The sequence below is a fragment of the Bacillus rossius genome, chromosome 11, assembly GCF_032445375.1.
Source record: "Bacillus rossius redtenbacheri isolate Brsri chromosome 11, Brsri_v3, whole genome shotgun sequence".
Taxonomy (NCBI): Eukaryota; Metazoa; Arthropoda; class Insecta; order Phasmatodea; family Bacillidae; genus Bacillus; species Bacillus rossius.
In genome coordinates, this window is record NC_086338.1 from 6,298,248 (window position 1) to 6,324,788 (window position 26,541).

The following is a 26,541-nucleotide window of genomic DNA, read 5'->3' on the forward strand; positions in this document are numbered from 1 at the left end:
ACATTAATTTAAAATAAAATGCCAATCTAATACAATACACACAAATTGGCTTTATTTAAAGCCGCAAATGCGCAAATAGGAATGTACCATTAAATAGTGCTTTCAAGAATCAACTGATACATTCCAACGCACATGGTCACAAAAAATTAACATAAATATTGATGTTTAAACATAAACGTTTACCGAGGTCTTCAGATTCCTGTACATTTAGGCGTTACACATTATTTCAAAATAATGCATCCTATTGTTATGAAACGTAAGCAGGGCCGCGGCGCGCGCAGGTTCGGAGCTGGCTGGCGGCCCCGCACGGCCACTGACGTCACGTGGCCGCCGCAACTTGAGACGTGCCGCGCGGGTCGTCGCTCCCCCCCCCCCCCCACTCCATTCCACGCGCGGCACCCTGCCTCGGCGCCGTTATCTGCCAGCTGGCAGCTGGGGAGTTCCGCGGGTCGCCACGCGAGCCGCCGACGCGCGCCTCGATATTTCTGGCGTCAGGTCGGCGCGGGATGTCGCGACTGACCCCAGCCGCGCTCGTGAATTCTAGAAGTGGCGCCTGGGCGTATATAAGCCCAGGACGCCGGCCTCCGGGAGTCGAGTTGATCCGGGTGATAGTGCCGCGGGTGCGGCGGAATTCCTGGGCGAGGAGTTCCTCGGCGAGAGAGTTTCTCGGCGATAGTTGGGTGGCGAGAGTGCCGCGGGTGTGGCGAGAGTCCCGAGCGAAGTTCCGAGCGAAGCGTCGAGCGGATCCTCGGCGACGGAGTACCGCGGCGGAGACCCACGAGGGGTGCTGCGGCGAGAGTTGCGCCAGAGGTGCGGCCCAGCGAGGTGTGCAGTGTGTAAGAACCGAGTGACTGGGGAGTGAACATTTTTAAGTGTAATTGATTATTAGACATTTTTAGAAGATTATTTGTTAGTGACGTAGATATTGGCAATCAATAAAACTGTGTAGTGAAATCTTTAATTGGGCTATCCATTTACGAACCCAGTTGTTTTCCCACGACGATTATTGTTTTTTTTTTAATAATCCGTAACACTATTTATTATTTTTAATATACGTATTATACATGAATATGCAAAACACTGCGATCTTTAACCAGCGCGAGGTAAAAAACCAAGGACTACATACAACCTAACGAAGTAACATTTATTGATTCGCACCTATATTTAAAAAAAAAAAATTGTGAAGTAGTTTCCTCAACACTAAAATGCTGTAGAAATCTTTAATTGGGCTATCCATTTACGAACCCAGTTGTTTTCCCACGACGATTATTGTTTTTTTTTAATAATCCGTAACACTATTTATTATTTTTAATATACGTATTATACATGAATATGCAAAACACTGCGATCTTTAACCAGCGCGAGGTAAAAAACCAAGGACTACATACAACCTAACGAAGTAACATTTATTAATTCGCACCTATATTTAAAAAAAAAAAATTGTGAAGTAGTTTCCTCAACACTAAAATGCTGTACGAGTCCAAATAATTATATTAAGAAAGAAAAAACAACCACATTCTATTTTCAAGTCTCATTATTAAAAATTATTTATAATTCAGCTCTGAATGTGCATGGCATCCTGATGTTGGTATGGACGGAATTCTTGGTGTAAAATAAAGCACGTCGTAGACGCTGTCTAGTGAGAAAAGTGTTGCGCAGAGCAGAGCTGTCTGCCGCGCACGGAAAAGCCACAGAGCAAGGAAGATAAAGAGTAACAACTCAATGCTACAACTAACGCTCTTATTTTCTTTGGAAATCCAGGAACTGTGCGGGATTTGGAGGCAACCTAATAGCCTAAAAGAATTTAACTTTTCGAAAGTAAAGCTCGCAACCTTGATTATTTTTTTCGTTTGTTGCTGGAAAATTAACCATATTACGTTTAAGATGATTTATTTTTTTAATATGGATCAACCAAAACACTATGTTAAAATGCTTTATAGTTTTTTTGTTTCAAATATTGAAACATGCATAGCCACAAAGTTTGGGCTTTGAAAATCATAACCTCAGTTTATATTGCAAAAAAAAAAAAATACGCACGATAAAGGCACACGCAATATTTTGCTTTGCAGCCATGCTTACTTTGTTGCTACCAAAATGATTTAACATTGGGGGGAAAATATATACATTCCAAAGTATTTTTTTGCCATTATGACCAATACGTCACTACGTTAATACACCATGCCATAAATTCTTAACCATAAATGTTCGTAAATATTGTGTTATATTTATGTTATTGTGTTTAAGAAATTTCAATGTTTTCTTTACATTCAAACATCAATCCTTGATGAAGTAGCTTGGCTTCTGGGTTGTAGCCGTGTCCTTGGCGAATAATTCACCGACGTTTCGATCGACATTGCAGTCGCCATCATCAGGGAGCTCCCTGATGATGGTAACTGCTCCCTGATGATGGTAACTGCTCCCTGGTGATGGCGACTGCAATGTCGACCGAAACGTCGGTGAATTATTCGCCAAGGACACGGCTACAACCCAGAAGTCAGGCTACTTCAGACAGATGTATTCCGACCTTGCGGCCGGCGTTCTCACGTTCCCCTCCCAATATGCGCCCTTGGAGGGTAGGGTGGGAGTAGCATTCCAGTTCTCTTGTTTAAACATCCCAGAGCTTTTACAATACAGAACTGTTAGGGATCGCTCCCTGTTGTTGATCGGGAGGGTGTTAGAGCTTCGGCAATGACCAGCGGCTGGGGCCACCAACCCAGCATGGTCACCGCCGCAGCCCCTCTACCACTCAGCTAACCAGACAGTTGGCTGTGTCCTGAGCCCTAAGACTTTATCAGCACTGCTGGCGAACTTCCCCGATCTCCCACATCACGCTGGGACCCAGTGAACCCGTGGTCCGGTGGAGGCATATCCAACTTCTGCTAGCTGTCCAGGCTAGTACCGCATCAGGCTAGGGAACCCTTGGAGCCTGCTCCAAGCGATCGGAGCACCACTACCAAGTACGAGTCCTACCCAATCAGATTCCAGGGCCTTGTAGGAAACCTCAGCGGGACACCGTTCAATCTTTCATGGATTCTTCCCGTACTACTACCAACTTGGCGTCGATTCGGCAGACCGTTCGCCAGCAGCTAACCGACCGTCACTCTTCAAAGTTCACTCAAATATTGTAATAGGATAATATGGGAAACTCCGGCCAATTAGCATTGGCGAAGCGCGAGACACCAGACTGCAGCGCATTCTAGCGGCGTGGACTGAAGAAAGCCCCGCGTAATTCAATTTTACGTGCATATTAAAGGCAACATGTTTACACAATTAAGTGCTGTTTTTACCAAAACTAGAAATTCAAACAAATTTAATGCTATTATTCATACAGAACTCTTCTCAGGCTTTATTTAAAGGTATGTGTCAAAGATAGATATGTAATTATGTGCAAAATATAATCTATCAAAATAACTGAACAAGTAGTAGGTAGTATCTAATTGGTTTTCCAGCTGTTTTATTTTTAAGGAAACAAGAACAACTAGTTTTAGTAACGGAAGTAAATTGTATGCATTAAATTAATATCTCACCTGAAAATGTGACTGCATTTTAAATAAAAATCCTTAATTAAACCGAAAGAAACTGCTGTAAACAAATCATGTTACAAGAATGGTAAGGAATTATAATAAATAATTACTTTATAATAAGAGACAAAAATATAAAACAAAGGGGTTAAAATTGTGAATACGCGAAACGCGAAACACTTACTGCGTTGCGTCCGCTGGAAATCTGAAAAAAGACTTTGAGCAGTTAGTAATGTTGTAATTTTTGCAGCCAAACACCGCACAAATATTTCCGGCCATTATGAATTACTGTTCACATAATAATGTGTTTATTTATTCGCAAATAGAACCATCATCTTATAGCACCAAACACACTTCAATGCCTTTTACCGCCGTTTCCAAAGCGTAGGTTCAGTCCACGCCGCCAGGTTCGCTGAACAACATGTCTCGAATTTTTTTTGTCTGTTTCCCATATTATCCTATTACAATATTTGGTTCACTTCACTGGATGTCCTCGTCTCCTCGGACTACCCTCCGAGCTGCCGTACCTCGGCACGGCAGATTTACAGCCGATTAAGGCATCTGCTGTTGCCCGCAGATTCAGCCAATCCACCATTGCTGGTCCCACACATGCAATTGAGGCTGCACTGCGGCAGGGTTACGCCCAGCATTGTCCTCTTCAGTTAAGGCGATGCTATGACCAGAGTTTGAGGCCACCATTCGCCCCCAGCAGCGGTGCCCACGTGGAGGCAGAGGATTGCCACTTGGTGCGGAGAGGCTGTGTGTTGGATCATGTCTCCGACACCTCAGGGGACAATCACCTTCCCCGCGGGGTCAGGCTACTCCAGGCGGTGGCCGTGAAAGCCTGCGAACCGCGCAGTTTGCGGAGAGAGGCTTCGCCCCGGGAGAGGGCGCGGGCCGGGTCACGACGTAGCGGTACTCTCTCCCTCTCTCCCTCTCTCCCTCTCTCCCTCTCTCCCTCTCTCCCTCTCTCCCTCTCTCCCTATCTCGGTCCCTCTCCGCGGCACCGTTACCGCGACCGTCAGCCCCAGTCCTTCCCCCCCCCACACACCCCCGCGGCGGGCGGTCGTCCCGCACGGCAAGGAAGTCAGAGGAGTCGCCACGCTCTTATTGTCTTGGGGGATCGACGAACCGTGGGGAAGCCATCGTTTCACAGACGAGAGAGCCAAACGCCCGATCGTGCATCTTCGGTTTTTTTTGTTCACTGTAAATAAATATGGCGGTGTTGATAAAAGGATACTAATGGTCAATTAGGTTAGGTTAGCTACATTATAAATATTTTAAAACATTGTGGACGGTTGATTTGGTTAGGATAGTTACATTAAAGATACGGAAAAAGAAAGCATGAACTTCGGGGAACTTCGGGTTTTGGCTCTCTCGTCTGTGAAAAGAAGGCTTCCCCGAACCGTGCGCCATTTATGTATAGGCAACCCAACGACCTAAAATTCTTTAACGTCTCAAAAGTAAATTTTGGCGACCATGATTTTTTATTTTATTTTGGTGGTCGTTTGTTGCTGGGTAATTTCACCACAAATTTTTTTTAAGATTACAAATTTTGAAATACGAAACAATCAAAACACTATGTTGAAATACTTTATATCTGAAAGGGGGGAAAAAACCTGCATAGCCGCAAATGTCGGAGAGAAGCATGCCGTGAGATTCGAGTGATGATTCCGACGATAATATTCTGCTTGCTCTCACAGCATGTAAACGTTAAAATAAAACAAATGAATATGGATATTTTTGCAGTTCTTGAATAAACTTTTCCGTCTGCAAGACTATTTAAAGCAAAATACTGAGAAGGAAAAAAAAAACTACGTTGAAAGCAAACGCAGAAGTACAAACAAATTCCGCGTGAAAACAGACGTTTGGTTCCACTATCTGCGCATGCGTGAAGTCGGCGAAGCCGAGAAGCAAAGACCCGGTGACGCATGGCGAACACGGCTCGCTGTGGCCAGTGGCTGTACTAGACTAGCGTGGCGAGCACAGCGCCCTGTGCGGCCGCGGCTTGGCTCAACTCGCGACGATCCCTCCATGCGTCAACCACGCGACCTCAAGCCTCAAGCCTCAAGCCTCAAGCCTCAAGCCAATCCGCCCGTCACAGAGCCCGACGGACGCGCGGATGAGATCATACTATCTCTGAAGGTTTTGAAGTTCGCTTGATTGTTTAGCTGCTTACATTGAATGGTATGTATTTAACTTACGTATGAACACATTTTAAAGTATGGTGTTCAATAAAAAAAAATTGATCGAGACATAGAAGTGTTATCAACTACGCATGGTAAAACTGTAAATATAATAATAAATAGGTGTCAGAGACGAAAAAAGAAGCGTTTAATGATTTGGAAGACCTTAAATGTCATGATCGTCAATCTAATCTACCTTTACAAGAGACATTTTCACCACAATATAGCTTTATAGCCTGTTGGTCGCATCAAACCGGAAAAGTATTTGGAAAGTATGTGAATCGCTCGGCTTGCTGGCGCACGGACCACTGCTAGGCCGGCCTTGCCAAGAGTACTGGTCATGGGAGTCCCCAGGTCAGAGCGGAGGGGGTAATGTTTCGGAGTTCAAACTCCTTCAGGGATAAGGAGGGTCGATGGTGTCCACGTGCTGGAACGTCAGGGAAAATCAGGGAAAAGTCGGGGACGTTGGAATTGGTCAAATCCTGAAAGGTAATGAATATTCCCCAGTGATATTAATTCGAAAACAAAGGAGGTGGGGAGCTTTCATGTTACGGTCTGTCATCTCTCAGACTGTGAAAGCATTTTTTTTCAGATGGTGTTTTAGTGCATAGTCATACAAACTATAAAATAAACTGCTGTGTGCAAAATTCTGTTTGAAACTATGCCTGCTATGGCGGTTGTAGAGGCTGTATTTTATTTATTTCATAAAATTGAATTATAGATAATTAAAAAAAGGCAGGAAAATTTGGAATTTTGACATTGGGAAGTCAAGGAAATTTAATTACAGATTTATGTGGATACACTGGATAATAAATAATACAAGGAAGGACATTATTTATTCTACTTTGGGAAAAAAGGGGGCACAGCTTCGCCCCCTCCCCCTTTCCTTTCTCCCCCCCCCCTCCCTTGTATTCTCATTTCATACTAGTTAAAAACCATCGTGGATCTTCTTGAATTCACAGATGCTCAGGGCTCGCTTAATTTGAGCACGCACTGACAGTTGTCTCGTTTTTGAGAGTGAAATAAACAAAATGTTAAAAAATATGTTGAATCTTCAACAAAGTTAGTTCTCTTCTTCCTTCCTCGCCCCTTTTTAACTTGTTTAGAACGAAGCACAGAACTATAGTCTATAGAGTTTCTGGCAGCACGGAGAGTTCCTCGTTGGGAAGTCCGTACATTGCCTGTGACTGCTAACAGCGGAGCCTGGGGTCCTCGCGGGTTCAATGCCTCCAGGATGGCCTCAACAATCCTATACCAACTGTGACATCGGCTACTGACTGGCGAGGCTGTCAACTGGGAGGTGCGTGTTCCGCTACTGTCTTTTGTTGTAGGGTTATCACTGGGGGCATGCATATTTCGCTAAAAGGTTCCGAGACTAGCTCGAACTTAAAACACTGTAGCATCGTCTGTGTTTCGCAATTGGGAACATGTCGATTGTTACACCAGTCACAGTGATTCAGTGCGGAAGCAAACGCGTCCTGAGTGGCTCGGTTAAATAAGGCAACGACTTGTCTCGCAGACGGCCGCCAATCACAAGGAAGAAACCGGTGGTGCGGGTATAGCTTGTTTCAGTCTAATAGGGATGCAGATTTCTTCGCGAAATATGCCTGCCACTAGTTATCACTGGCTCGGTCATTCGGGCAAAACTTTGGCCCAATGGCAGAAGCCCGAACCCAGTAATACTGCGAACATTATTTTGTAGTGACGCAGTTATATTCGGTAAATGTACAAATTTACAAAATCTGTAACTTTAAATAAATATTTCTGTACTATTCACAAAACATTTATAGTGTAGGACAAGATTTGTGTGTGCTCATGAGATTACGCAGAAATTCGTTTTGGGAAGGAAGGATGGGGGGAGGTGAACACTTTGGACACACTGTTTGCTTTATTATTTCCAATTGCTGGTGAGAATGACAACTGAGAGTGGACTGCTGGGACGTTGTTGTGTTCTCGGGAGCGCCGAGTGTGTGGCCACGGCAAGGCACGCGCTTCGTGCCTGTGTGGTAGCGCTGTCCTTGTCTCGCCGCCACACGGCCGGGAACAATGGCGGCTCGAGCAGGGGCCGTGTCACGTCTGCGCGCAGGCAACGGGCAACACAACTGCGGTGGCTCATGAAGGCATCACCAACCCCACGGCTTGGAACCACTTGCGTGTCTGCCAAGCGCGTTAGAAGTGAAACTTCACTGGTGGACGAATAGGTAAGGGCAGGCATTTTTCGCGAAAAGATCTGAGCACTTATTAGACTGAAACAAGGTATACATCCGCACCTGTGGTTTCTTCCTTGTGATTGGTGGCCGTCTGCGAGACAAGTCGTTGCCTTATTTGACCGAGCCACTCAGGACGCGTTTGCTTCCGCACTGAATCACTGTAACTGGTGATCTAACAATCGACATGTACCTAAAAGAAACTCGCCCAATCAAAAAACACAGACGATGCTATAGTGTTTTAACCTTCATCTAGTCTCGAAATCTTTTCGCGAAATCTGCATGCCCCTACGAATAGGGAATTCGTAGGGTACACAAATATGGAAACGTGTGTACGAGTGTGCAAGTACACAAGCGTAGACACAGGCAAGTGTACAAGTATGCGAGTGCGCAATTGTGCTGTAATGGAACATGCCACCGAGCTTTGCTGATGCAGTGTTCTCGGCGATAATTAATAAACGACAAAATGGAGGTTCACACCGGAGCTTCATCATTGTAGCGAACATGGCAAGGAAATACCTGCAAAGAGTTTGTAGTTGTTTGTTTTTCTACTTTATTCGCTTCGAGCGTTAACATTCACCTTTCGTTTTTTCTTCAAATAAATTAGTTTACAGACGACATCCATACGAACCTTCATAGCCTCGTTACCACTGACCCCACGTGTCCTTCGCCATTTTAAAGATTCTTTCAGACTGGAACTTTGGCTATTTTCGTTTCCGCTGAGAACGATTCTGATTGGCTGATTCCATCAATTATCAACCCAAAAAATGAGAAACCGTCCTAGATAAAATGAGGGAAACTTGAGCCATCCTGCTTGCCAAACAAACATGGCTAAGCTAGTGATGGTTTTCTATGTCGTCAGAGCCCTTCAACATTATTTGCCCAGTGTTTTTGGAAGAAGTAAGCGAATGGCCCTTCAGCGACTATCCTAGAGGACGTATGCCTCGAATACACGGTGAGAGGAAAACGTAATTTACAGATGTCGGTGGCGAGGAAGAGTGATTTGGTCGTTTCACTGGCCATAACACTTAACAATATTTCTATAATATTCAATGATCAAGAATGTAATTGTTCACATTAGAACTTTCAGGGAAAGAAATGAGTAAGGTAGGAAGAGTTTCTATCTAAAATGACAGTAAAAAAGATACTACACATATAACTTATGCACAAAAACAAAGGGTCATATTCGCTTTGAAATATTTTAACATTATAATAAAACAATAAAAACTTGACACCAAAATAAAATATACTTACTACTTATGTCATGAAGTCGAAAATATTATTGCCTCTTGACATAAGTTGGTTCTCTTTTTGGGTAGGTCGCAAAAATGTTAACAGAATACGGTAAAGTATCATGTATGATTTTATACATTAAAAATTATACTAAAAACAAGCGGCGAAAATCTCAATGATGATTCCTCGGGGGTTGATTTGGGGGGGGGGGGGGGGGGGAGGCATAATTCCGTTTATCATTCCCGATTCACAGTACCGATTTAGTATCAGCTTCAGTGAAGGGCTTCACACCCATGCCAGAATGCCAGGAACTATGTCTGGGTATCGGGGTATCGGGGTATCGGGAAGTGCGCTGCCATTGCGAGAGGAAGGAATACAAGGCCCCCGAGCGACTGTTCCGAGCTAGGCTTCCAGGAATGCGGCGTAGGGCGTGGATTCACGCAGTAAACAGATTGTGAAACACGACTCTTCCATTACTGACCTTCCGCATGCCGACGACAGAACAGTCCTGGAAGCTGAAACCACGAGGTCACCAGGTTCCTTCGCAGCAACACACGTCTCCAATGTCGACTGTTTATAACCTCGACCGCTGCATCCCGCATTAGGGCGCTGCTTGTTTGCGGCCAGTGAATACATTTAGATGTATTTTTACATATTTAATATAATATGATTAGCACATTGTAAAGCAAGGTATATAATTGTCTAAATGGACCATTCACGGAGCTGGGTTTCTAAGACTTCTGTTGGTTTTCTCCGCATACTTCTGATTTTTTCTTTTATGTTCTCCATGTGCTCTTGAATATTCGTGAAAATATTTTGTTGGGTTTCTCCGTGTGCTTCAGGTTGACAGACATTGAGTGACATTTTTAGGATGGCGGACCTGATATTATTTCAAAATGGCGGTATCACATTCTATAAAAGATTTACTTATTAATTTTTAATTTATTTCCTATTTATTCAAAAATAAATACGGATTTTCAAGGTGCGGCGTAGCGATTATTGCAACGATGGCATCACAATTCGAAATGATGGTCTCCAGCAGACAAGATGGCGGACATGACCTGGGCGGCTTAGGGTGGTTAAACGACGAGGAATTTAAGCCACTTGAGTAATTTTCGTTTTTTTTTTAAATGCAAAAATCTTTTAGGTATTTTCAATTTCGTATTTTGAAGTTTACACGGTTTTTCTTCCCTCGAAAATAGAATCTTTTAAATCATATTTATATATATTTTTGGCGAAATTTGTTTCCTACAACTTGAAATTTTGGCGAATTTTGGTGAATTTTGACTCTTTTTTGGTCATTTTGGCCAATTTTTAAAGTCAATGTCATGGTCAAGGTCATCTTCAAGGTCATCAAAGATGGCGGACCGGCACCAGGCCTCTCGCCCTAGCTCCTGGGCACGGATGCCCGTTTATATACTACTGTAGCTTGTATTTGAAACAAATTTTAACCTATAAACAGGACTACTAACGCAGTCAAATACTCGGCATCTATTGGTCGCAAGGAACAACGTAGACGGAAGAGCTCGGCATTGCCGAACTATTCTGTACGGGTCTGTCTACGTCTGCGCGCTATCGTAGAGACTCTGTTCCGTGAGATCGTCTCCGTTTCCGTGTCATCGTAGGACGGACCTAAACAAAATTACGTAACCCCCCCCCCCCCCATTTTAAATCGTTTTCATGTATGCTTGAAGCTTTGCGTGTTACGAAAATGTACCACTTGCTCCAGTAATCGAGGGATTTGCAGCGAGCAAGAAGTACAGCTCGAGAAAAAATCTTATAAAAGCTCAATTTAACATTACTCAAACAATTAATTACATGATGTGTTCGGGAAAGCAGGATTTCTCCACGACAGAGCCCATTAACACAACCGTTCCCCCTCCACACAATAAATATAGTAAAAAAAAAATTCCGTTATACTTATTACATAGTATTACAGATTGGTAGGAACTGCTGAATTAAATGAGAATTGCCAGTATAGTGTACCTTCTTCCTTTGCAGACAGGCCGGGAACTACAGGCGTGTGAAAATTTCCAGACATAAAGAAAAAAGTTTGATATTTTCTAGTTTTCATTACTCTTCATTGATTCTAGAAACACTCAGCCATGTTATAACACACAACTAGAGACCCGGAAATTTCGCGGATTCGTCTGTCTTCAGGGTATAGAATTCAATGTCAGAGGTGTGCTCAAACCATGTTTGCATCCCCATTGGTTGATTTCTTAGCGAGAAAATTTTTTATCCTTGTTAATTAGCACCGCCTGATTCGCTTACTTCTCTCCCAGCTGGGCCCCAGAGGGGCGTGTCCAAATAACTGCGCTCCAATCATGAACACAGGGAGTGTTCAGTATCTGTACACACAGTTCACTGCAATGCGCATGCCCTATCAAGTGAGTGCAAACAGCTTGTTCCTGTGCAAGGAGGCGGGCGGCGCGCCATCTCTCGGCTGCCGCGAGAAGCGCGCGGTCAGCGTCGAGACCAAGACGTGACTCGGACAGGGGAGTAGATTATACTAGAGGTGGGTCGAAAAGCATCAACCTGATACTTTGGCACTGATACGCACCTGTATCAGGAACGGCAAACGAGTACACTTGAAAAGTATCAGATACTTTAGTATCAGTTCAGAATTCGCCTGGAACACCACGGCCAATGTACGCAGAACCCGATCGCAGATGACGGTCACTTGGGCGGAGCTTGTGAAAGGGGAGGGAGCAGGAACGACGAATAAGGGATAAAGAAGGGAAATAATGTAGGGGAGGAAGCGCAGGGGAATGCGTTGAAGGAGAGGCGCAAAGCGAAATTGTTACGAGTCGTTTGGTTATTGTCCCACATCAAAGTACGCTCAGAGCGCAGTGCGTGCACAGACTCGTTCAATAATAAAACTAATGAAATTTTAATATTAAAAAGTACATTAATACAAGATATAATATTTATATTTGTGCACCTAACAGCTATGAAAATGCAAATAAATTCTCAGTTGACACTAATAACAGATGTAATCAACATTAGGACTTTTTTTTCCGAAAACAATTAGTAACTAGTGTTTTCATACATTAAAAGATTACGATTTTATAAAAAATTAAAAATTAAAAAAAAACAGATACGTACATTAGTGAGCATACTATATCAATGTTTACGTTTCAAATGTTTCTTCAGATTAATCGATGATGATTTATAACTCAGTTTTTGTTTACACAAATTACAATTAGCAAACTCATTATTTTCCGTAAAAAATTCCACACAAATGAAGTCTTTTTCGTGCACTTATCCATTCCTTATTTCACTATAAAGATACTAACTACAAAGCATGACAGCCCGCAACAATGTACATGGTGATACACGGCCAGGACGAACTGCAGTGAATGTTGAACTGATTGATGATACTGGCTGTATCAGGCGTGCATGAGAGTAACAGCGGTAGAGAATTACCGGGCGTGATAAATAATGTATCAGATTCTCCTTCCGGTCGCACGGTCTGCGTACGCGGAGCTTTGTTGCTTCCTGGGACCGTCTGATACAGAAGTATCAGAGACTTGTAACTAGGTACATTACTGTATCAGTATCAGGTTGGAACAGATACCGAAAATTGCTGTAACAACCGACCTCTAGATTATACTGCCAGTCTCCTCCCCCCCCCCCCCCCCCCCCTCCTACACACACTCACAGGCATGGGGCGCAACTGAACAGGCGAAACATGGCAACTAAAATAGCTGTGCGTTTAAGAAATGCCAACATCAAAAATTAAGATTTAAATACAAAGAAAACATTGAATTTCCTTAAATATAACTTACATTACAAAAATAATTTTAACATTATTAGCTCAGAATCTATGGAATGCTGTATTAACGGAGTGGCGTTTTGAGGATAAATGCAAGATATTATAATAAGGAATAATTTTTGGCAATGATGAATTATCTTGGTAGCATTGAAATAAGCATGTCTGCCATGTGCACATGTGCAGACGTGTGCACATGTGTATTTTTTTTTGCAAATGAAATTGCTGTTATGATTTTCAACACTCATACTTTGTGGTTACGCTGTCTTTTATTTTTTGAAACAAAAGATTAACATAAGTGTTTTGTATTTTTGTATTGTAAAATATGTGATCTTAAATATACATAGTTAATATTTCCAGCAAAAAACGACTACACGAATAATCAAGGTTGCCAACTTTTTTCTTAGAAAATTTAACGACTAATTAGTGACTAATATTAGGTTCCTTATAAATACCGAAACATTCGCTGAGTTCTAGGCTTCGCTGAGTTCCAAAGAAAATTCGGGCGTTAGTTAAAGCACTGACCTGCGACTCTATTTGCTTTGATGGGTGTAGGCTGTACGTTATATTGGTTATTCAAGGTAAGCTGTTACAACACCTGCTATAACAATTCCCAATTGCAGTGATGCATGCCTAGAATAATGTAACAGTCCAAACTCCTTGTTGTTGAATGAGTTCCTGCATGCACACTGAGGGCCGCAGTACTCACCCCTTCCACCAGGGCTCGCTGCCGCGCATGCCGAAGTTGAAGAGGTTGAAGAGGCCGCCAGGCAGCAGCGCCGGCCGGTTGTCTGCGCACAAGACAAGCACACTCCCGTACTCCGCCACACTCCCGTACTCCGCCACACTCCCGTACTCCGCCACACTCCCGTACTCCGCCACACTCCCGTACTCCGCCACACCCCCGTACTCCGCCACACCCCCGTACTCCGCCACACCCCCGTACTCCGCCACACTCCCGTACTCCGCCACACTCCCGTACTCCGCCACACCCCCGTACTCCGCCACACCCCCGTACTCCGCCACACTCCCGTACTCCGCCACACCCCCGTACTCCGCCACACCCCCGTACTCCGCCACACTCCCGTACTCCGCCACACTCCCGTACTCCGCCACACTCCCGTACTCCGCCACACTCCCGTACTCCGCCACACTCCCGTACTCCGCCACACTCCCGTACTCCGCCACACTCCCGTACTCCGCCACACCCCCGTACTCCGCCACACTCCCGTACTCCGCCACACTCCCGTACTCCGCCACACTCCCGTACTCCGCCACACCCCCGTACTCCGCCACACCCCCGTACTCCGCCACACTCCCGTACTCCGCCACACTCCCGTACTCCGCCACACCCCCGTACTCCGCCACACCCCCGTACTCCGCCACACCCCCGTACTCCGCCACACCCCCGTACTCCGCCACACTCCCGTACTCCGCCACACTCCCGTACTCCGCCACACTCCCGTACTCCGCCACACCCCCGTACTCCGCCACACTCCCGTACTCCGCCACACTCCCGTACTCCGCCACACTCCCGTACTCCGCCACACTCCCGTACTCCGCCACACTCCCGTACTCCGCCACACCCCCGTACTCCGCCACACCCCCGTACTCCGCCACACCCCCGTACTCCGCCACAATCCCGTACTCCGCCACACCCCCGTACTCCGCCACACCCCCGTACTCCGCCACACTCCTGTACTCCGCCACACGCCTGTACTCCGCCACACTCCTGTACTCTACCACACTCCCATACTCCGCCACACAAAAATAAAAGCTCTTCTTTAACTTCTAACGCCATTTTTTGGTACCCCCCGCCGAATTAGGTACACGTAACTTTTCTAGCATTACACAACCTACCAGCGCACACACAGGCCCGTGTGCCAAACCTATCCAACAAGACACGCACCCCCGCCGTCGATTCAAATGATTCTTCACCAGTGTGGGGTGCACCTGATTTACTATGCACTAAGCGAGTTATAGAAACTTCTGTTTCTGGCCTCGCCCACGCTTACTGCCCCAGATGGCAATATGATGAATCGGCGGCGGCAGAGTGCCGGCCTCTGACTCCTGGTGGGAAACTTCCCGTCGCACGCTGGCGTGCTGCAGGCAGGCGCCGTCTCACAGCGTTACAAGATCATTGATGAGCGTTATTACTGCGGAAGTAATTTCTGCTCTGTGATTGGTAGAGTTTCTCAGAGAACCTATTACCTTATTTGGCGAGGCCATTTAGAACGCGTTTGTTTACACTCATAATTGCTATGATTCGTGTGTCGACTATGGGCATGCTACCTGAATGCAACTCAACCATCACAAAACACAGGCGATGACACGGTGTTTTAACACACAGCATGTCTCGAAATCTTTTCGGGAAAAAATCGTTCCCCTAATCATGTCTTTAAAACTGAAGACTACTCCTAAAAATAAATTGAAAAAAAATGCCAGATAGCACACCGCACGTTCACACCTGAACCACCTACTGGGAGGAGAAGCCACGGTGGTTCAGTGGTCTCCAGGCCAGTATGCCGGTGTTGAATATGCTAGGTGTGCCCTACACGTATTCCTAGTCCACGTTAGGACATGGCCAGTACCTTATCCGTAGAGACCTGACAAATTCGCGGATTCATTTCGTGTTATGCTAAAATTCAAATAATTATACCTTAGTGCTGCTTCTGCCATTGGTTCACTGTTAATCTGGAGGACTGAGAGCCAATTAGACACCCTCTCTCATAGAAATGTCGAATCACAGACCACCCTGTCGAGACGACTCACAAGTCAGCAAGCAGCCAATGGACAGTTGGCATTTGCCCGAGTGTGTAGAGGATATTGGAGTCTATCCTGAAGGTCACTGGACCCGCGAATTTTTCCGGTCTCTACTTATCCGTCGCCAAAATGTTTCCCAAATTCCGCGCATGCGTCCAGAGGGCGGACACACCTCTGACCCATTAACTCGTATGTATACTATTTCGTGAACATCAGGGGTCTTTACAAAACGTATTATTGTGCCGAATTAAGCTTTTTAACGGCGAAAATATCATGTAATACAATTTCCATAACAAGAAATAAACGCAACTCGAAAAGTACCTTGAGAAAATTAGAAAGGCGGTTTCATTTTTTGGTGCTGTAGTATTTTTGCCGCAAAAAAAAATTGTATCGATGGTTGCGAAACGTCCACTAGAATCCGTTCTAGCCTCGCGCAGAGTGCCGATCAGTTCGCTGACTGGGGTGTACTGCGGCCGGCGAGTCGGGTCACGCCCGCACCGCCCCCCGACGCCCGGGAGCTCACCGGCCAGTGTCAGCTCGTGGAGTGGAGCACTCGCAGGATCAACGAGTTGGGCAAAATTGGTTGTCTGTAAAGTCGGTTTACGGACGATAGTTTAACGTGACAACGTCATAACAAAACATTGATGGAATGATTGCATACCTTTATGAATAAAATTGAATCATTTTATTGAATTATCACTATTTTGTATGGATACAAAGGAGGAGTGAAATGAAATGTACAATTTAATTGATGAATTTACTTTTATTTCCACTCATTAATTCAAATATGTTTATTACTTTCACGAAGAGATTATTTTAACTATAACTTTTATTCATGTTTGCTATTTAACTGCTTCCAATCTGTGTTATTCTGTTAAGGATAGGACGATGATAGGAAAAGTAGGAAACGAATGGGAGTTTTTTAAAGTTTAATGTGCCTCGAAAAAGTCAAATCGCTGGTTGTTCCAATCGAGTGGAAGAGAGATAGATGCGGCGCAAGCGTACAATGAGCGTAACGGGACAATGTGCGTTGCGGGAAATTTTGGGGGTGCAGCCGGCGTTCATCGATTTATTAGACGTCACGTTAAAACAAAAAGGGGGGGGGGGGAGGTGTTACAACAACATCCGCCACGTTTCCCACTTGCGTGACGTGGGTTCGGCCTCGGTTCGGCGAGAGGCGAGTGTTACCCGCCCATGTTACTGCGCTATACTTAGTCTGTGTGTCGCGTGAATACCTGTCTGCAGCCGGACAGCAAGCCACTCCAGGTTGGTGCTTTGCAAGAGGTACAACTATCCAGACACATACTATATCCACGTGTTCGCGCCAAGGAGGCCACAAGTCAGGGAGTTGGCGAGTACAATATTTACCATGTTAATACTCAAAGTCAAACTGAAACCCCCCCCCCCCCCCCCCCCCCCCCCTAAATCACAACAAAAATTAGAATCAGTAGAACAAAAAAAAATTTTGTTCTTGTTTTCATGAAGTTTAATGCTAATTTCTTGAAAATATGTTTGAAACCAAGTTGGTGTCTTTCGGTTTATTTATTAAAAATCTGTGTTTGATCGTTTCGAATGTCACACGTTTGGCAACATTGATCATTGCTTCTCTCATGAAGTTAGTTGTAAACATAACCTAAAAATACTTTCAAGTTATCAAACTTGTAGCATATTAGCCTTTGTACAGCTATGATTTGTTTTGCTGAGCAGTTGGCTTCAACTCTTCAGAGCAGACACCCGCTCCAGAGACTATACCTCCATGGTCACACCGCCGACGCAGCCTGCAGCGGGTAGAAGGGGAAGCTGCCAAGGTGACCCCGCTACCTGACCCGCTACCTGCCTCCCCCACCGACCACCCTGCAGCCCACACGCATCCTGCCCGGAGGGGGAGGACAGGATATACTACTTACCCCTCCCCGCCATCAAACTTCGTCGAAGACGGCATGTTATGTTACAACACCGGAAACTACAAGCTACGCGGGAAGTGATGCTATAAATAACAGTCCAAATCCCTTGTTGTTGTGCCAGCTCCCTGAGAACATGAATTTCTTTTCCGAAACTCCTTATTTCCCCTTAAAAATATCCTGTATCGGCCACTGCACGTACTGTATATCTCACGAACGAGTGCACCTCGGTGATAAAATTCTCGTCAACCACATGTTTTCTTCCCTTGGAAAGATAAACTGTTTTGTTTTCCGAAGAACTAGGTAAAGTCGGTGTCGTGTAACTCGTCTCGAATTTGACAGTGGTACCGATTTCGCAACTGTCACTTGCAAAGCATCACGTAACCGTTGAGTATGAACACACGTTTCGAATGGTATTTATCGCACCGTGCAGTGGCTGACATACAAAATGAGGGGGGGGGGGGGGGATAGATCCCATTAAAGTTGGGGAAAAATCTGCATCATATCAGTGAAGGCAGTGTGTTATTTATTTTGGGCGATGAAAGGTGAGCTGTTACACCTGCAACTACAACTCTGTGAGACGCCGCCTCGCCTATGGGTACTTTTGAATACACCTGTTTAGTTTTTAATTCCCCCTTCCCCACCAATAATCCATGTGTCCACCACTGAAACCGTTGATACGTTAGATTACACGAGTGTATCGGTGGTATGAAGCGAATAAAAGTTTATAAATGTAATTTAACTTTGATTAGAATTAAATATTAGTGGTACGATTTTCTTTCAAGATGGTTGAGTGTGTTGTAAAGTCAAACTTATCAAAACTGAAATTTTAACGTAAACATACTTGACGTTAGAAATTGTTTCAGTTTTAATTGTTATTTGTTACTCTTGTTTCATGTTTGCTATGCCAAAATGCACGTTTAGCAAGATAGCCGACACAAAACTGCATATACTGCATCTTTAATTGAAATAACATTTAAATAAATTAGCATGCTTCAAACCAGAAAGTAAATTTTAAAAAAAATGCGAGGATGTTTTCAGTATTAGCCAGAAATGTGTAAACATGTAGCATGTTGTTCATGCAAATAAACTTATAAGACGAAACTCAGAAACGAAATTTAACGTACAATTAATAAAAATAATGCCGAACGTGATAAATGTACAAAATGTATTAATTTCAGGGAAAAATTGTAAAAAATGTTTCACCCTTTTTAAATACTAGCTATAATTCTGTTTCACACAAGTTGGTGATAACCGAACTGAACTGAACTTAACCCTAACACCAACCCAGGGTAGGTTACGCTAATTTTTATTTATTTCTTACAGTTTTTCTCAAAGTCGGTACATTTTATGCGCTTCGGGTAGTTTCAGAACAGTTATGATGCAATTATGGTTTTATTTCATTAAATTTACCGTATACAAAATTATAATGTTCAATGTTGAATCACACTCCTATTTTCCGTAATTTACTTTTGATCATACATGATAACCAACTGCAAAATATTAAAACTTTAACATAAAATATTTGAAACCAAATTGGTGTCTTTCGGTTTTTTTCTTAAAAAACTGTGTTTGTATCGTTTCGAATGTCAAGCGTTTGGCAACATTTATCATTGCTTCTCTCATGAAGTTAGTTGTAAACATAACCTAACAATACGGTAAAAATGTTTATGTTCGTCAAAACTTAATTAATTTAAAATGTTTCATCACATAGAATATTTTATTTATTCGCATTTTTACTTTTAATACTGTTTAGGAACGAGTATTGAATTTACGTATCACAGATCAGTCTTATGTGTGTTTTTGTGATATCTTTGTGCTTTGTCTATTTAATACATAGGCTATGCTAAGTTAATATTTTGTTACGTGACTAAGATGGTGACAACATATGTTTTTATAATATTAAAATTAGTTTGCCGGATGTTTTTACTATTAAAAAATGTCCCCCCCCCCCCCCCCCCGAGATATTATCACGAGGAGAAAAATTATTTTCCCAAAGTTCGGGAATGCTCTCTTTCCTGAATCTTACCCCGAGTTTCGAGATCCTGTGTGTGTTTGTGTATATGTGTGTGTTATTACACACATGCATACACACACACGAATGAATTACGCGGGTCCGCCATATTTTCGAGGTTTCCGAGACTTCAGCGCAGGCGCACCGTTGTTACGCATTTCCGATCCATTCCGAAACTATTCCTACCGAATGCCGTATACCGAGATGTTTACACATCAAATAAATATTAAGGTTATGAATTAAAACAAAAAAAAAAGGGTTGTCTATAAAGTAGGTTTACGGACGAAAAATTGCATACTTTTTAATTTTCAAATATTATTTACAGTTTTTGCAAATTTAATTTAAATAATTTGTTTAAATATAATCACTAACATTTAGTTTAAAAGCCCGCCTTAACCTGTTTGATATTATCTTTGAATATATATTCAAAGATATTATAGAAGATTTTCTCGCACGGTGGTTGGCCGGTTCTTGCACTTGCACGCTCGGCTCAGGCTGAACGTGACAATGAGTCATGCTTTTTCGTGCGTGCAGCCGGAGTTCATTGATTTATAAGACGTTATCACGTCAAAAAAAAACCTGTCATGTTATAATGGCAAAACAGTTTTTCAGTGGCTTGCCCTTTGACGTTACTGATAGAGCAGTAGCAAACCGTATGTATTCGGTACTGAATACGGGTGCGCCATCTAGTAACAAGTAACGAAACGTTACACACGAATGCATTTCGTTACTCGCACTTTTCGTATGTTTTACGCATGCGCGCGCTTATTCGATGAATTTAAAAATGTACGTTACAAAGAACGATGTTTGTTAGTAAAGTATAATTTGGAAATTCGTCGTCCAAGTTTTTTACTGTTTATTAAAGGTATTGTGTGTGTAGACAAAGTTTGAGACTGGAACAGAAACAACGTAAAGTATTTTTTTTTACAAATTAGAAATATGTATGTTTTTGTTTTTTATTATCGCGTATTTTCACGTTTTTTTTTGGTTCTTATCATAAAAGAGATAAAATAATAAAGCCGCTCTAATGAGATTTAATTGTTTCTTGGTTAACAAAAACTGTTAATTATCAAATATTGTAATTTGTTTATATTCGATTTATTATTATTTATGCGACGTCATACTGTACGCGTACGCAATACGACTCGATTCGTTGCTGTAACATAACATAGCATGTTATGCGGTATCAGAAGTAACGAGTAACGTAACGATACGATAGTAACGAGTACTAATTGTTATAGTAACGAATACATACGGGTACACTTTTTTCCGTTACTTTTACACCTCTAGTTACTGATATGTAGGAGGAGTCTCGTGTGGCTTCCTGTAGTTCCGCGTGTCGCGCAGAGCAGCGCTGCAGGCGCCCGGCTGCGCCAAGTGGGCCGCGTGCATGCGGGCGGACAGTGCCTTGCTATTGGTCGTCACTGGAGAGCGGCCGTGCTACTTCCAGCTCAGCGCCAGCCGTTACCACACACACAATTACAGTACACTCACCTCCATATTCGAGTACTCTCCCGTACAACCAGTTCTCAGCATACACCAGATTAAAACCAAATTCTGCGTTCTTCTTTAGTACAAATATCACAAGTACTTGTACTGTTAAATCTAATAGCGTGAAAACTTAACACTTTAATAATAATGTGAGCAGGCTTTCACGGCCATTGTCTGAAGTAGCTTGGCTTCTGGGTTGTAGCCATGTCCTTGGCGGATAATTCACCGACGTTTCGATCGACATTGCAGTCGCCATCATCAGGGAGCAGTTACCTACTGTAGTCGGCTACGACCCAGAAGCCAAACTACTTCACTTAACACTTTTATAGTTTAAATGATATATTGGCTCTACAGCTGAAGACCGTGCGTACGATTTTAAAATGCTTCGTTGGGTGATAGGCAAGAGCAGGAAGGAGATAATATATAAACGTTGAATGCTACTATTCCAGCCACGTGTGAAAAATAGTATTTTCAGGTTAAAGGTTGGTGCAAAAATTATTGTAACAATTACCTGTAATATAAATATGGCGACGTAACTTTGTGGCAACTTGATCCTGTGGTTCTCCAGAGATCGTTAGGATAGCGTAGCCGAGGCTGTTTTCAAAAATGCAAATATGTTTAAAGTCAATACGTTACGGCCAATGCGAACACTGTTTCCACCCTAATTGGATTCCTATTCCAAGTGTACATTGTTCAATTTTTTTTTTTGCTATTTTTATTTCATTTTCCTTAATTCGGGTACATTTGCGTACCCCAACGGATCTTCTCGGCTAGCGGGTAATTTGGGTACATGTACCGTAATTCGGCAACACTATAGTGACAGGGCTGTTTCACCGACAATGTCGTCCTCAATACTCGGACCAACATAAACTGTCCCATGTTCAGCTACATGAAAAATATTTGACTACTTTGTTACTAGCCAAGATCTCAAGAAAGTTTATTCACAGAATGTTTATGAAATATAACCTGATGCTAGTCAACCAGAATTTTGTTTCCGGTTTTTCAATGTGTACGATATACAGGTAATATCGCTACTAAATTAATTCAAATGTATCAAACAACTCAAAAGAGACGCCAGAGATAAAGTAAAAGAATAAAGATAAAAATCATAATACATTACAACCGATAAAAAATTTACAAAGTGATGGAAAGAATTTCTCCTAATAGACTATGTTTCCCTACTAATATGACGCGAAAGTGTGTTTGTCCTTTCACGCAGCAACGGAGCAACGGAGCGGAAGGATTTTTTGCACATAGTTTATGGGCCGGAGAGTGACAGACTCCATAAATTTATGAAATTCCATCCCTAAGGGAGTGAAAAAGAGGTAAATTCAAATTTATAATAGAAAATCATAGGAGGTAGATCATAGATACACAAACAGTAAGTTTGTGTCATTTCTCTATGTCCGCCACACGGTCATGTAGTAAGGTCTAGAAACTTCTATCCTCCTTTGGCGAAACCCATCCTATTAGTGAAGCTCGCGGCTTCTAGCGAACTAAATACGCTAATAACAGTTTAGTTTATAACTTCGTCAATAGATGAAATTGCATTGAATGTGTAACGCGCTATCGTTTGATGCGACCGTCACGTCTTGCCTAGGAGTTGCCTGCCTTCCCACAAAATGAAACTGAAGATTGGTGTCACGGTTTTGCTGACGCGTAGCCTTGATGCACCGAGATTGTGCAATCACCAAATCAAAATTCCCCGTTTGTCAAGTGTATGTCCTACAGACTTGGAACTCGGTAGTGATGTTCCTTGTATCATGATGTGCTCAGCCCGGACAACGCCGGGTACTTCGGCTAGTATATGCATAAATCTTTGGACATACATACCCACTTACATAATGACGGAATGAGTGAGAGAAACTGGAAAACTCCGAGAAAACCCCACTTCACGGCAACATCCGCCACGATTCCGACTCACGAAAAATCTGGGTGCGACCCCGCGCAGTTCTACTTGTGTCGCTATGGGGGTGCTTACCTTATCAGTATGTAGGTATCACAGATGCCTATTGGTAGAGACCTGAAAAATTCGCGGATTCATTTCGTGTTCTGCTAAAATTCAAATAATTATACCTTAGTGCTGCTTCTGCCATTGGTTCACTGTTAATCTGGAGGACTGAGGGCCATTTATAGACCCTCACTCATAGCAGTGTCGAATCACAGGCCACCTAGTCGAGACGACTCACAAGTCAGCAGCCAATGGACAGTTGGCATTTGCCCGAGTGTGTAGAGGATATTGGAGTCTATCCTGAAGGTCATTGAACCCGCGAATTTTTCCTGTCTCTACCTATTGGTTGAGCGTGTTTGTAGGCCGCAGAAGGTCACTACACGCCGCCTCTTCCAGCAATCATCCCGCTGGTAGTCCTGAGGTTGCAAACCTAGTAGTGTGTATGTGTGTGTGTGTATGTGTTCCCAGAGGGGCGTAAGGTGGCCGCCGACCCGCTGCTGGACTCGAACCCGTGACCCTCGCCCCGAACAGCGCGACGCCTTGTCTCGCACGTGCGTGCTCTGCCGCCTCTCTCATTGGATCCGTAGCAAACATACATGTTAGTATTGTGTTCAGATCAAACAAGAATAATACAAAACCAACAATATCATGATTAATGCAACAAAAAAAAACTTCGAATTAGAGGTTAAGATGGACAAGTAACACAAACTTTTCTTTATAGCAATTTTGGCTACCTTCGTCATATGCAACCTTTCTTTTATTTTTATATAAAGATGCCAATAAAATGTTTGCAGCGACGTAACACTGCAGCGACTCATAGATCCTCGAGTACTTAGCCGATTCATTTTACTCCTTGTACGTGTGTGTGTGTGTGTGTGTGTGTGTATGTGTGTGTGTGTGTGTGTGTGTGTGTGTGTGTGTGTGTGTACTATTATTATAATGTCCATTGAATGTTTACGCATGATACAATAACCGCTCATCCTTGTTTATAACTGGGAAACCTTCTTTTCACAGACGAGAGAGCCAAACTCCCGATCGTGCATCTTCGGTTTTTTTTTTTTTTTTTTGGTTCATTGTAAAATGTTAGGTTAGCTACATTATAAATACTTTAAAACATTGTGGACGGTTGATTTGGTTAGGATAGCTGCATCAAAGATACTGTGAAATCATGTAAACGGTTTCCTAGCCCTGGATAGCTACATATTAAAAAGTTATTTGCTAAGCAACCATAAAATGATTTTACAGTGTTTTAAATGTAACTATACTTACCTTATATAACCAAACATCCGCAATGTTTTAAAGTATTTATAATGTAGCTAACCTATCCTAATCGACCGCAAAATGTAATGCCACACCGGGTTATACGATGCGATAGAACGGGGGGGGGGGGGGGGGGGGGAAAGCGAGCGTGAACTTGGGGGAACTCCGGGCATTGAATATATATAACTTATAGAAGTCGCGAGGGGATAGGATTTATTATTCCAATTTTCGGATCCAAAACTGTGGTAGTTGTTAGCTCCGCCGCTAGATAGCTCTTCTTTCCACAAGAGGGTACTCGTAGTTACCAGCTTCCACGCCAGAGCGCTGTAGCGTCGCTTTTTTCAAGGTCGTGCGCGTAATTCTCTGTCTCACTCTATCGAGAGGCGGTGCCTTTTGTTGAAATCCGAGCGCTTAGATACGGGCGGGCGCAACTGAATTGGAGGAGTACGACCACCGAAAAAAAAAGTGCTGTTAAAAGATGCCAACATCAAAAATTAATTTTAATAATAAGATAACTACAGAAATTTCTTAAACGTAATAACGTAAAAAAAAATACTGACATTCGTAGTTCAGAATTTATAAAATGTTGTGTTAACGGAGTGGCGCATTGAGTAAAATGGCAAAACATAATTTGGAATAATTCTTGACAACGTTGAATGATTTTGGTAGCTATAAAACAACTTAATGACTGTTCAAACGCGTGCACGTGTTGTTATTTGTTATTAGTAACTGAAACTAATGGTATGATGTCATACTTTGTGGCTATGCAGTTTATAATTTTTTTAACATAAGATGAAGTATTTTTACATAATGTTTTGGTTGTTTCGTAATTCAAAATAAATAATCTTAAACGTTATATGGTGAATATTCCCAGTAACGAATGACCAAAAAAAAATCAATTTTGCCAACATTGATCTGAAAAGTTAACGATTTACTATGTTAAGTTGCTTATAAATAACGCAAATTTCCCGGATCTCCAAAGAAAATAAGAGTATTTGTTATAGCATTGAGTTCCCACTCTTTATATTCCTTGCTTTGAGGTTAGATACACCAGTTATGCTCGTAAAAACGATGCGCAAGTATTTTGAATACAAATATATTTTCTTTTAATAACCGAAAGGTAAATATTATTTCCATGAACTATAATACAATTCTTTAAACACAGACAACATATAAGAGCTATTTTTTGTTTATTATTCCATCTGGCGTGATAAATATTATATTTTAAAAACAGTTTGTGGATTTTTAATATAAAATAAATATTTATTTATGACATCAATTTAAGTTGTTCAAACAATTCACTTTGGTATGAATTCAACCAAATTCATGTTATTCAGGGCACAAAATTAGAAACTACCAAAAAAAGATTATCTACATTGCGGTTTTGTGTAAATCTGTGCACGGACTTAGTAAGTGATATATTTATAATTCCTCATTTTAGCAACCCATTTTAACACAAGAGAAAAATGATTTTATACTAAAAATTATTATGTTAAACCATTAATTAGCAGGAAACATGTATGAATAATCTATTTAAATTTGTATTTGAACAATGAATATTATTTTGCAATAATAAATATTTTTTATCATCGTATATTACGGATGAAAAGTTTGTATTTCCAACTAATCAGAAGTATTATGACACAGTTAATTAACTTGCTTTACAAGTTTTTATTCACATGAAAATCATTAAAAATTGGTTGGGAAGTTATATAAATATACAAAAAGAAATCATTATACATACAATTTTATTATCTTAGTGGATTTAAATAAATGGTGTCCCAGTGACTATTGCGAAGAAAAAGGTCTTGCGAAAGGTTTCCTCGTAATTGAAATTCGTAAAAAAAATCTATCTCTCATTTTTGGTGACATTTCTGACAAGTGGTACGATCAAATTTGAGACTGGCAAATGAATGTTGTGAAGCAATAAACAAAATATCACATTAGTGAACTACAAATGTATAATTGTTTTTATTTTATAATAAAAGTGTATCTAATAACCCGTGGCTTTGCTCACGTAATTTCCGGGTATTGCTGATATTCTACCATTTTAAGAAAAGTATGTATTAAATTCCAAAGATTTTTGAAGAATTATACACAAAGAACTGTCAAGTATAGAACATATTTAATAAATAAAAATATTTTTACGACTTATTTTTAATTGGTTTAGCGTAAGTCTATTTGAACTTTTATTTAAAATTAAGTACCTACCTTATTTTCTATCTCCCTGTATAGTGAC

At 42.2% G+C, this 26,541-nt stretch overlaps 1 protein-coding gene across 1 annotated transcript in view; it reads right to left on the minus strand.

Moving 5' to 3' along the window:
- The window catches only part of LOC134536603 (transforming growth factor-beta-induced protein ig-h3-like), a 134,637-nt gene that overhangs the window by 66,270 nt on the left and 41,826 nt on the right, over positions 1-26,541 (minus strand). Inside the window, exon 3 of the mRNA XM_063376378.1 lies at positions 13,632-13,713. Coding sequence (XP_063232448.1) covers positions 13,632-13,713 — 82 coding nt within the window. The remainder of the gene's footprint in view (positions 1-13,631; positions 13,714-26,541) is intronic.